The sequence below is a fragment of the Crocuta crocuta genome, unplaced genomic scaffold, assembly GCF_008692635.1.
Source record: "Crocuta crocuta isolate KB4526 unplaced genomic scaffold, BGI_CrCroc_1.0 scaffold273, whole genome shotgun sequence".
In the NCBI taxonomy this organism is placed as follows: Eukaryota; Metazoa; Chordata; class Mammalia; order Carnivora; family Hyaenidae; genus Crocuta; species Crocuta crocuta.
Genome location: NW_027529425.1, coordinates 6,812,623 through 6,824,862, shown reverse-complemented (window position 1 = coordinate 6,824,862; position 12,240 = coordinate 6,812,623). Strand labels below are relative to the sequence as shown.

The following is a 12,240-nucleotide window of genomic DNA, read 5'->3' as shown; positions in this document are numbered from 1 at the left end:
GACCTATTTCAGCCAGTCATTCAGACCCTAGTTTCTGAGTTTGGTCTCGGGCTTATTGCACAGAATGAATACGGAAGGTTGATTAAAACCACACGTAAAATATCCCCAACCCTTGTATCACAAATGATCCACAAATGCAGACTTGGGGCTAACAGGCCATGGTGTCCACTTGCCCGGTGATGCCACACCCGACTTCCCAGCAGCAACTGCTATTTGTGTCCATTCTCAGCGACACCCAGATGAAGGCCTCTGGTGACACCTTGTGAATGCCTGACGCTGCAGCCTGCGCACCAGTGGGCAGGCAGTGGCCAGCCTTTCCAGGATGCAGACTAGACACGGGACACAAGGAATGATGGGCAGCCTGGCCCTGGGCCTGGCCCGGGAACAGCTGGCTGGTATCGCCCGGGCCAAGTCGGGAAAGCAGGAAGGTGGCCCGGGCAGGGAGAGGCGCTGGTCTGTGTGGTGCTCATCACCCATTGCCTGTGAGTCCAGGCAGCAAGACAGGAGTCTTCAGGTACCTGATGGCACACCTGTCCCCGCCAGCATATACATCAGCTGTTACTCCCCACATCAGCCATGGAGCCAAATGCCCTCACAAAAGGGAAGGGTGATGACTGCAAAACATTGGCTTTTATACCCCTTGGCCTGCAGAGGAAGGGGCGGGGATTCGCCAGCAGGCAGAGGCCCCAGGACAGATGCTCCGAGGTTCCTGCCACCGCCTGGTGCTTCTCCATTTCCACTGAGGCACCTCAGCAGATAAGGAAAGTGAACCCCATCTGACCCCAGACGGATGAACACAGAGTGCAAAACTCAGTGTTATATTTCTCTCAAACATGCATGCAAACCCTGAACACTAAAACAATTTACTATGCTACTGCTAACATCCACACTTTCCACAAAAACCTGATACACATGGTCACACCGGAAATCTTCCCCCATCGTGAGTGGCCTGGTGGTACCTGCAAACTCCCTTAGCTTAAATTCCTCATGTGGACGGTTCTCAGGAGAAGATGCGCAACTCTGCTAACTAAGGACCTTCATTTAGAGTAGGAGACACCATGTTTTCATCAGATTAGGAAGAAACTAAACCAAGAGGCAGGTACGGAAGGCATGGGAAACTCATGACATTGGGATGATGTTTTGGACAACCTGTCACCTTCTATCAAAACGTCAATATCCTCCTCTTGGGCACAGCGACGCTAACAGCAGGAAGCCTCCAGCAGCCAGCCCGTAGCCTGGCCAGCACCGGGCCAGAGGATGCACCGGAGGATGCGCATGGGGGCTCCCAGGAGAAAGCTGGTGGTGCAGGAGGCAGGTTGGGACCTTGGTATCTGTGGACACAGAGCTGCCTGACGCAAGAGTCACTGAGCGGTGAGTCAGTGCCATGGAGCGTGACAAGGGGCCGGGATGCCTCTGCCCTCCCAACCTTTCACATCCCTGGAGCCATCTGAACATCTCCTAGCAGTGTCGGAGGGAAGATGCCAGCCATCCCAACCCCTGCCCCGTCCATGTACGGAAGCCGGTGGCCATCCTCCTGACATAGCCTCAGGATGACAGTAGACCAATGCTCCGTCGTAGGCCTATGTCACACCCTCCTCCATCTTACGAGGAAGGCATTTTATTGTCTCACAGCATCGCAAGGGAGAGTGCAGGACAGTAAGAATTTTCAGAGAGGGGGCACCTGGGTGGCTCACTCAGTAAGTGTCCAACTTTGGCTCAGGTCATGATCTCACAGTTCACGGGTTTGAGCCCCGTGTCGGGCTCTGTGCTGACAGCTCGGTCTGGAGCCTGCTTCAGATTCTGGGTCTCCCTCTCTCTCTGCCTCTCCCCTGCTCATGCTCTCTCTCAAAAATACACATTTAAAAAAAAAAAAAAAAAAAAAAAAGAGCTTTAAGAGAGAGATACCACACTCACAGAACTTGTTACAGACACTGTGGAGATACCACAGGGTCAGTTCCAGGCCATCACGATAAAGCCAATGTTGCAGTAAAGCAAGTCATGTGAACGGTTTCATTTCCAGTGCACACAAAGCTACATGTATGTGTAGGCTGTCCTGTGGTCTATTCAAGTGTGCAACAGTGTTATGTCTGAAAGCCACCCATATCCATGTCTCAATTAAAAAATACTTTATTGCTAAAAAAAAAAATGCTGTCATCTGAGTCGTTAGGGAATCATAATCCCCGATTACCACGACAAATTTAATAATGAGAAAGCTTCTGGGGCACCTGAGTGGCTCAGTCAGTTGAGCATCCGACTTCAGCTCAGGTGATGATCTCACGGTTCATGGGTTTGAGCCCCATGTCGGGCTCTGTGCTGACAGCTCAGAGCCTGGAGCCTGCTTCAGATTCTGTGTGTGTCTCTCTCTCTCAGAAATAAAAACATTTTTAAAAAATTTTTTAAACATGAGAAAGCTTAGATATTGTGAGTTAACAAAGCGTGACCCAGAGACACAAAGGGAGAAAAGGCTGCTAGAAAAGCAGCAATGCCAGGCGTGCACGGCTCGCGGGCACAGCCTTCAAGTGGCAAAAGAAGCAGTGCCTGTGAAGCACAAGCAAGCAGGGGCTGTAGGTAGGAGGTCTTGTGCCTGTGTGATTTCGACTCCTCTTTCATGAGTTGTTGTTCGCCTGTTACTGGGCCTAGTTCACAGCTCAAGCTCTCCCACAGGTACATCTGTACAAGAGAAAACAGTCAACGCGTACAGTCTGGCACAGTCCACGGCCTCAGGCACACCCACGGTGGGGGGGGGCTGTGGGACGAACCCGTGCTGGGGGCCAGGGGAGGGGCACCACACCATCCCAGTCAAACCAGAAGACAGAAGCACCAACGGACCCTAGACAGACCGTGCCTCTGGCTTAAATGTGGCTGTTTACCCTCTAGTTCGGTGACCAGAGCAGCACAATCTAGCAGAACTGTAAGGCAAGCCACCGGTTGTTTCTAAAGTCTCTGGTAGCCATGGTTAAAAGAAAAGTAGGTAAAATTAACTTTATCTAATCATGTCCAAAATATTATTTTAACACGTAAATATTAACAATGATGTGTTTTGCTTTTTTTGTATTGTCTTCAAAGCTCAAGTGTATTTTAGATTCTCAACTTAGACATTAAACTTTCATGAGAAAGACCTGACCTGTATTTAAAACTCATAGCTGAAAAATCAGACTCATGTACTGAAGTTCCTAACGAACTGAAGAATTTTCTAAAATGCTAATCAAGTTAATAAGCTTTAAGTTAAATAAAACTAAGAATCCAACCCCCCAGTTGGGCTTGTGCATCTCACGTGCTCCATGACATCTGTGGCTAGCGACTGCGTACTGGACAGGAGGGATGCAGGACAAGTGATTTGTCCAAGTGGGGTCCCCAGACCCACAGCATCAGCTGGGAACTTGCTGGCAAGGCCCACTCAGACCCATAAAACTGGAGACTCCGGGGGTGGGCCTGGCCCCGTTCAAACAAGCTCTCTGGGCAACTCTGAGCATGCCCAAGTGTGAGAATCACTAGGCCAGGACAAACATCACCAAGACAACTCATAGAAAGTTGTGATCCCCTATTTGCAGAATGCAAACTGAATAGGAGCCCTTCCCCTGTGTCGTGTTTTGATACTGAGTAATTGCTTGGACTTTGTTAATCCAGGAGCAAGGGGAGGTCTGGCTGAGCAGGTGGATGACCAGTGGATTAAGATCAGGACCCAGCTCCAATGGCATTTTGCCTCACCGTTTCTCAATGTCCAGTGTCACCAAGCATTGGGTTCTCTCCTGAACTGAGGCCATCAGTAGAATCCCAGCACTTAACCATCCGTATGGCCACAAGGCTGCTCTCTCAGAACAGGGGGCCACCTCTGAACATGGGCCCTTACCATAGTAGCCCCAAGACCTCCTCCTTCTTCTGGGCTCAGGGGTCAGTCACCACGGAAACCACATGAAAAAGACCGAGTGACATCAGCTATACACATGTGTAAACGACAGACGCTTCCACCACACTAGGTTCTTGTGGGACTCAGGCCAGGTAACATTCAGATCCTTTGCTCTTCACGTCACAGCATTTGGGGGCAGGAGACTGATGCGGAAGTTTAGCCAAACTCAGACTATCGATACCCTTCTGTGGATTTTGCCAAAATTTGCATTTTACTGGAAAAGTTTCAATGACATCCCAGACTGTGTATCATGAGAAGAATAAAGGCGCCAGGGCACAGACATGGTCTATAAAGTTAAAATATGCAAAACAATCTAAAGTCACCATGTGGACAGATACAGTCGCATCATCTCTTCACTTTCCGTCTGAAAGAGAACAAAACAACAGCTTATTTTTTTAGTCCTGTCTTGACAGGCCAGTTGCAGTTGATCATAAAAGAATCTGTATTTCAGAAACCAGCTAAAAAATGTAAACTGAGTGGTCCGCTCTGTGCTGGAATGAACTGAATGGATAACCAGGAGCTCTGGAAAGCTCACATCCAGACCCTCCAGCACCCCTCCTAGTCTAAGCCAGAGACCAGGAGTAAATAATGTGAATGGCTCAAGTTATTAACTGCAATGCACCAACTTTTCCATGCTCACCAGACAAGAACCGCCACCCCCGGTACAGAGCAAGTGTATCTGTGCTCGCCGCTCAGGCCCTACCTGAGTCGCTGAGCTAGCCAACTGGACGACAACGTATGTAAAGTTCCCAACGGCTTGGATTCAGAGGTCCTGGCAGCTGCACACCTACACAGAAAGGTTGGACCAACGGTCACGACCCCTCCACTGGCTTACCTGGAGAGCCATGTGTGAGGTTAGGGAGCCAGAGCACTTACCCTCAACCCAGCTCGGGCACAGGCAACACTGGATATAACCAGGAACAAAAACATAAAAGTTACCCTTCCGCTTTCGTTCAACAGCAGGCTTAGGCAGAGGTTTCTACCGACTCCAGAAAGGTGCTCTTGGTTATACTATTAGTGAGTGAGTTGAAGTGTCTCCCCACAAAAAGATAGGCTGACACGTCTTCAACACTCAGGACCTCAGAACATGATGTTTGGAAGTAAGGTCATCACAGATGTTATTAGCAGAGATACACTCAGAGTGGAAAAGGGGGGGGGACCCTAATCCAATATCACTGTGTCCTCATAAAAAGGAGGCACCTGGACACTGACACAGAGGGAAAACCCATGTGACATAGAGGTTGGGGGCAGGCGGCCACAGCCGACAAACGCCAAGGACCGCCTGCAAACCACTGGCGGTGGGGGGAGAGGCCTGGAGTGGGCTCTCCCCAGAACGTCAGAGAAGAACCTGCCACACCTCCATCTTGGACTCCAGCCTCCAGAGCACGGAGACAACGGACTTCCATTGGGTAAGCCGCCTAAGCCACAGCCACAGGAAACAACACAACTAGAATCCAACTTTAATTTAGATTATATTCATTCAAACGCCTACAACAAACAGTTCACATCAACAACTTAGTTCGGTGCAATGCTTGAAGGTGCCCTGTCCCCACCGTGAGGGGTCCAGGTCCGTGTCCATGAGCCAGCACGTCCCGGCTCAGCTGCTCCTCACCCGGCTACGCCAACAGCACGGCTCCCGTGTTGGCAGCCATGATCCAGAGGGTGTCTGTGCGGAATACAGAAGCTGCCATGGCACTGGTCACAAATCACCTGCAGCAGCTCTTTCCTTCTGCACCCCTCTTTTGAGCACCGGCGTATAAAAACCTGAGAAAGCCAAGAGTTGCTTTAACATGATTTTCTTTTTTATTTAAGTAATCTCTCTACCCAACGTGGGGCTTGAACTCACAACCCTGCAGTGAAGACTCACACGTTCCACTGACAGAACCAACTGGGCATTTCAGCTGCTTCAATAAGCAATTATTTAACAAGTGCCCAGTAAGACTGTCAGCATTTAAACTAGAAACAGTTCTTAGCTACAAGGAGTAAAAATATCAAGACTTCAGGCAAACATCTTATTGGCAGGTAAACACAAATACTAATTAGAGATGAAAAAGTTTTGACAACAGAAAGCAGTGCATTAAGCTGGGATTCACGTGAGGCAACTGGATGTGTCGGCAGCAAAAATTCTACCAAACCAGGGGAGTTGGGATGTGGAGGGAAGGAGGCCAAGCCTGTGGCATGGTGCACAGTCCCACCAAGGGGAGCTGGCTCTAGGGATTCTGGGGACATTCCAGGGAGACGGAAGACCTACAGCCCTTATTGCCATTAGTTACTGATGTTTTCTGCAGGAGAGGGTGGTGTCAACTCCCGGGCGATGCAGACTCTGTGAAATCAGGAAGGCAGCCAAGAGGCAGCCACTTAGTGGCCTGAGGGCAGCCTTCTGGCAAAGACAGGGAGGTGTGTGGACTGTCGCAAGTTACCTGAGCATGCGCACCCAGCGCAGAGAGGCTGGGAGAGGCGTGGGGGGATGCAGCTTCAGGGGAGAAAAGGAGTGCATGCCCATCTTGGGGTGGGGACAGGGGTGGGCTTAGGTCATGAATCTGCAGTGAGCCAAGAATGAGGAGGACCTTGCCAGTGCAGGGGGAAAGTATGCCGAGGGGAGCCGTGCTCTTGTATAGATACAGGGAGGTTTTAGCAGAGCTGGCAGAGAGCCTGAAGGGCAAAGCATGCCACCGTACGGCCAGAGCAGCATGAACAAATCGGGGTTATGGGGGGACTGGGGTCGGCTGGTCGAGAAAGGGTGTTGTGTGCTGGGCTACTCTCTCATGTTGGAGGCTGGAAGCAGCAAGCAAGGGTCACCAAGCCCATCGATGCATGGCAAGCAGGGCATCTCAGAAACAGCCCAAGTACCTGGGGGGGGGGAGGGGCCCTTCGGGAAGGGCGAGCTGCAGAGCTGCCTCGGCTGGGCCCCCAGGAAGGCCGGAGAGGCTCTGAGAATATACGGGCCAGGAGGAGAGGGCACACATTTACTTGCCCTCTCCTGAAGGCAAGGTTAGTGTGAATCTCCTGGAAGCGACAGGAAACAGATTTTCTGGAAAGGGAGAAATCCCCAAGACCAAGAAAAAAAAAACCACCAAGATTTTAGAGAAAAAAGCCCAACAATAATGAACTCGGCAGATGTGAGAAAGCTGAATTGTAGGCTGGTGCTGCAAGTCAAAGAAGCATCTCTGTTCACAAAACAAAATCCTCAAAGCTCAGAAATTGTCAGTGCCTGCAGGTGAGGATGATGTGGGAGTACAATGGGAGAAAGGGGGAATCAGACAGCCACCCAGCACCTGCAGAGGCTCTGACAGAGGCTCTGGCCTGGGAAGCAACGGGCAAGAGGACCCCCAGAAACGTGGGAGGGGCACGCAGAAGGAGCTTGTGCTCCCTCCTCCTGGCTCCACGACTCTGGAAGCCAGAGTGCGCTCTCCCCAGGCAGGGAACAGAGCAGAATGCCTCTCCAGGGGACCTGCTTAGCCCAAGAGAAAGACCCTGAAGTCCCAGAGCTCCAGTTTCCTGAGAAAGTGGACCTGGCAGATGACCCAGAGTGAAGGCCAGGGTCCACGCTGCCCCCACTGTGCGAGTGCACAGCCAGCTGCCGATCGGGCACGGAAGAGGGCCTTCACTGTGACGCACAGCTGGCACCCTGGACACAGATTTCACAAGGAAAGAAAACTTTAGGGGGAAATAAAAGGAGACCGATCCAGAAGGTCCAGCACCTAAGGAGCAGAAGTCTACAGGACATCAAAGAATCCAAACTCCAGTCAGAAGCACCAGAGTTTCCGGTTTGGAAGGGCCCCCTGCCCCCCTAGCGTGACAGATGAAGACACATCTATACCAGAAACACTCCATGTGAAGCTTCTGGGACAATTCTGGGACAATGAGCAGATCCTCCAACTGCCAGAAGCAAAACTTGCCCCACAAAGGACCGCTGTGGAACAGCAACACAGAGTTCTACATAGAATTCTCTACAGCAACAGCAAAAGTGAGGAAATGGACCAGGGCGTGCGAATACCCAAACGAAGAATTCAGAACCTGATTGCTACCTCAGGCAGCTAAGCCAGCAGAAACCAAAAACGAAGATCCAACGAGGTATGCAGCCTCCATTTATCTTCACAGTTCTTCCCAGGGAGTGTAGGCAGGTCCTGTGCCTACCCCCAAACACAGGAAAAACTAAGAAAGAAAAACGCAAGACCAGAAAAGTAGGGAAACTCAGATCTAGCCTTAAGAGAAACTCAGAAGGAATCGTTAACTTGTGTCCACAAAGAGATGAGCCCCAGAACGCCTGCACAGGGGCCACACTCCTCGTCTCCTGGGGGCGGGGCGGGTGGTGGCATCCAGAGATGTGGCGGTGCAGCAATGGGGCAGGGAGCTTGTGCTCAGCCACACTGTGCTGAACCAGTTACTGCCCACGACTGCCAGGGAACAAGCAAACTCAAGGTACAAGAGTGCACATGCTGGAGAAAAGGAAGAACCCCAAGCGGACAAGACTGGCTAGGAGCAGAAAGCCCTGGTGTGGAGCAAGGGACCTGCTGTTTACATGACACAATTTAGTCCAAGTAAACAAACAGTACAATTCTCACAAAGAACACTGAACGGACAAACTTTATATATCCTCTTACATTTACTAGGAGGAGCTTAGACCAAGTGCATATTAACAAATGATTCTAGAAACCACATTAGCTCTCTATTTGGGGAGGAAAAGTATGGAATTCTTATAAAAGAAGGAAATCCTAACGTAGACTCTAATATTTAGAAAATGTGTTCACATATCTGTAGAAACCCATACCATCCACAGCATGGGAAAGCACGGATGTCACCAAGGTCATATCTTGTACGGAAACGAGCAGGACCACAGACCACAGTTAGATAATGGACCTTCTCCCCCATGGAAAAAAATCACTATCCACAGAGAGGACAGAATTTGTTCTTACCTTCTCTTTCTTCTCAGGATGATAGCCACAGTCTCGATCAATGTGCTCACCAACCACCACATCAGGGATCTCTCCCTTTTTTACTGGAACTGGCTTGTTACAAAGTGGGCATACTGGGACCCGAACGTCCTGAAAACAATGATATAAAACAATATTCCAGATTCAGACAAAACTCAATAAAGAAAAAGGTACAATGCATTGAAAATCAAATAGAGGACACGCACAGATATTCCAAATGCTCCTGAGAAGACAGTGTGGCTCCCACAGAGGAATCATGGCAAAGGCATCCCTACGGATTCAGAGCAGAGCTGCCAAGTAGGATCCAGGAGAATGTAAACATAACAGACCACTAACCAACTGTGGAAACCACCCCGACACGGTCAGTAACAGGCAGGCGAGGAAAGAAGCTGGTAAAACGGATCTGGTCTCGGGGCAGCAGGGCTGTTCATCCAACATTGCCCCGGCGGGTGGGGAGCCAGCCCAACACCTCCCGAACAGAGAGAACGGAAGGGACACTGCCATCAACCCCCTCCGGCTCCCTTCAATGGCCAACAGCCCACCCCGATCCTTCTGCAGCTTGCGCCTAGAGGGCACACAGCTAGGCTGAGCTCTCGAGCACCTAACGGCCACCCAAGCCCACAGAGGTAGGGGCTCTGGAGGGAGAACAAGGCGCCCAGCAGCTGCATGCGCCACAGTTAAAAACCTCATAGCCAGGAGGAGCTAAGGAAACTTAGCTCAGCAAGAAAACGGACTTGACAACTGACATCCAAAACGTCTCACCACAGAATGGGGAGGCCTGCTGTTTGTGCGCTGGACCACAGGGTCGCCAGGAGCACTCCCTCAGTTGACAAGTCTGTGCCAAATAAGGCTATCTAGGGACATGGGGAGGTCAAGTCAACAAACGAACTAGCTAGTTTGGCTTAGTCATCAAGGCCTGGTAAATATGAGTCACCCTCCCTCACCCCCCATGAGGACCTAGAAAATGTTGGAAGGTCAGACCGCGCCAACACTAATGAAAGCATGCAATAATGCTAATTAGTCATTCACCTGTCTAACTGCCATTCCAAGGAAGCAGCACTACGGATACAGAGACGCTAACATAACCTCTGAATCAGGTACCTGAGTGGCTCAGTCGGTTAAAGGTCTGACTCCTGGTTTCAGCTCAGATCATGATCTCATGTTACATGGGTTAGAGCCCCACAACAGGCTCTGCATTGACAGCACAGAGCCTGCTTGGGATTTTTCTCTCTCTCTCTCTCTCTCTCTCTCTCTGCCCCTCCCATTTGTGCTCTCTCTCTCAAAATAACTAAACTTAAAGCAAACAAAAAAACCCTCAAAATAAATAAACTTAAAAAAAAAAAACCCTCAGAACCACCAGAAACAAGATGAATACAGGCTAGAAGCCACCTGCAAAGCCAATAACAGAGAGGGTGACACCTTTGGACTCATGCACATTGGTTTTCTTAGAGTCCTCTTCTTCTTGTTTCTCCCACATACTATTTGCCACTAAATAGATCCCAAGGTTGTGAAGTTACCCAAATTAATTAGCATTTTAAAAGCTTCCAGATCAGGTTCCTTGCCAAATATTAAACCATTTCTCGCACTTCACTAAGATACCAGTATGATTTTCCTTGGCATAACAAATCAGAGGAACTAAATGTTTTAACATGCGAAATACACTCTCAAGGTTTGGATATAACAATTTGACTTCATGATCCCTGAAGATAAAATCTGTTGCTTTAGAGCTGGGCCACCCGAAGTTCCCGGGATGGCAGAAAATGCCAGGTCTGCGCCGTCCGTAGCCACACGTGGAGGCCAAACACTGTGTGACAGCGAAACTGGATTTTAAGTCTTCTTTCATTTTAATGAAATCATTGGCTCTATGTGGTGAATGTCTACCCTTCGGACAGCACAGCTTTAGACAGCGAGAGCTAGAGTCTCTGAAATAAAATAAATTACCTTCTTGAACGCAAACGGACATTTATGTGCAGCACAAGTAAAATGGTCTTTACAGAAATCTTGTTTACATGCATCACAGTTTAACGGAAGAAAATCTAAAAAAAACCAAAAAGACACCAAAGAAAAATAAAGTGGCTTAAAGATTAGAATGAAAAGATTATAGATAACATCAAACAGGTATTTATGTACAATCAGTTCTTTACGCCTATCAGATATGTCCCTGAGGTACCAGAGGTGAGGAAAACGTTGGGGGTGATGGATTTCACAATGGCAGGTCTGAAGAACCTACTAAGCTGCCTTTTCAAAAAAACCCGACCCATGTAGAACAAATATTTAAGCAGCATACCTGTATCCACGTGGCCTTGGCCCTGGTTCCTGGCCTTCAGGAGCCGCTACATAACAACAGTGAACAAAACCCGGACCTCCGGCGGCCTCCCAACACTGAGGAGCTAATTAATAAAATGGCCAGTTCTCCCCCAAATGGACAGCCAACATACTTTCTATTCACGTTCTCTTAGAGGTGCTCACCTAGCTGTTTGCAAGTCTCTTCTGAACAATGTTCCCCCAGGTCCGGGAACTCCATGATCAGGGGGGTCCGAATCACAGTGGCGCTGGGGACCGCCTGGAGAAGGAAAACCGTTAGGAAAGGAAGGACGGCCATGGTTTCAGCCACCAGAGTTCATAGCTTCCAGCTGAGGAAAAGGAACAAACGCGCTCTGCAGGAAGCACTCGAAGTGCAAGTGACCCCCTGGGCCTCTGCAGGGGACTAAAGCATCACACATTCTTGTTCCTTCAGCAAAGAGAAAAAAATGAGTTTCGGTACAAGCACTAGCTCATTGAAAATCACTCCCACTATGACAGCGATGGTTTCTTGTAATTCAAATTGCTACTTGGGAAAGCTCACCCCATCCAGGTTTGCATTGAAACCACTTCGACTCACAGCCACAGGCGTTTCCCATATTCAATTTACACAACTGCTCGCAAAGAGTTGGGTCGCGGGGTTCCATCTGAGTATACTTGTTGACAGAAAAGTGTCACCAGGGGCTAAGTCCCATTAGCTAACGACGCTACCCTAGAGACTCAGCTCTGTCCCTACTGATGCCCTCAGCTCCCTCCTGCGTGGAGTCTCACTCAGGACTGACTCCCCGAGGACAACACCCCGAGGCTGACGAGGAAGGAAAGCAAAGCCATTCACTCGCGGTGGAAAACGGGCCAAGGGAAGCTACGTCCCCGGACAGGAAACTCCGGTCCGCAACGCGACTCGCAAGACCCCTTCAAGGACCCAGCACCCACCAAACCTCTCACAGCTTGCCCCATTCCGCCCCCCGCCAGAAGCCAGGTCCCGAGAGGCTTTTCCGGACGTCCCCAGCGGCTGCCTCCGTCCGGGGACGGGTCCACCACGCAGGGCCCGGCCCGCGTCCGCCCATCCCCTTCCCCACGCTCACGGTGCCGGAACGC

The 12,240-nt window shown here is 50.1% G+C and overlaps 1 protein-coding gene across 2 annotated transcripts; it reads right to left on the bottom strand.

The window, feature by feature from the left end:
- Positions 1 to 4,098: 4,098 nt before the first annotated feature.
- ZFAND2A (zinc finger AN1-type containing 2A) lies at positions 4,099 to 12,095 on the bottom strand. 2 transcript variants are annotated; one of them, XM_077758788.1, is made up of 5 exons: positions 11,311 to 12,095; positions 10,783 to 10,877; positions 8,824 to 8,952; positions 4,611 to 4,694; positions 4,099 to 4,271 (listed from the first exon to the last, which is right to left on the bottom strand). In XM_077758788.1, the coding sequence occupies exons 1-4, from the start codon at positions 11,441 to 11,443 to the stop codon at positions 4,671 to 4,673; spliced, it is 381 nt and encodes a 126-aa protein (XP_077614914.1). In that variant the 5' UTR covers positions 11,444 to 12,095; the 3' UTR covers positions 4,099 to 4,271; positions 4,611 to 4,670. The 2 variants fall into 2 exon arrangements, with proteins under 2 accessions (XP_077614914.1, XP_077614913.1); XM_077758787.1 differs by lacking the exons at positions 4,099 to 4,271; positions 4,611 to 4,694 and adding an exon at positions 5,352 to 5,671 and having other exon boundaries at positions 11,311 to 12,069.
- Between the last annotated feature and the right edge of the window lie 145 nt (positions 12,096 to 12,240).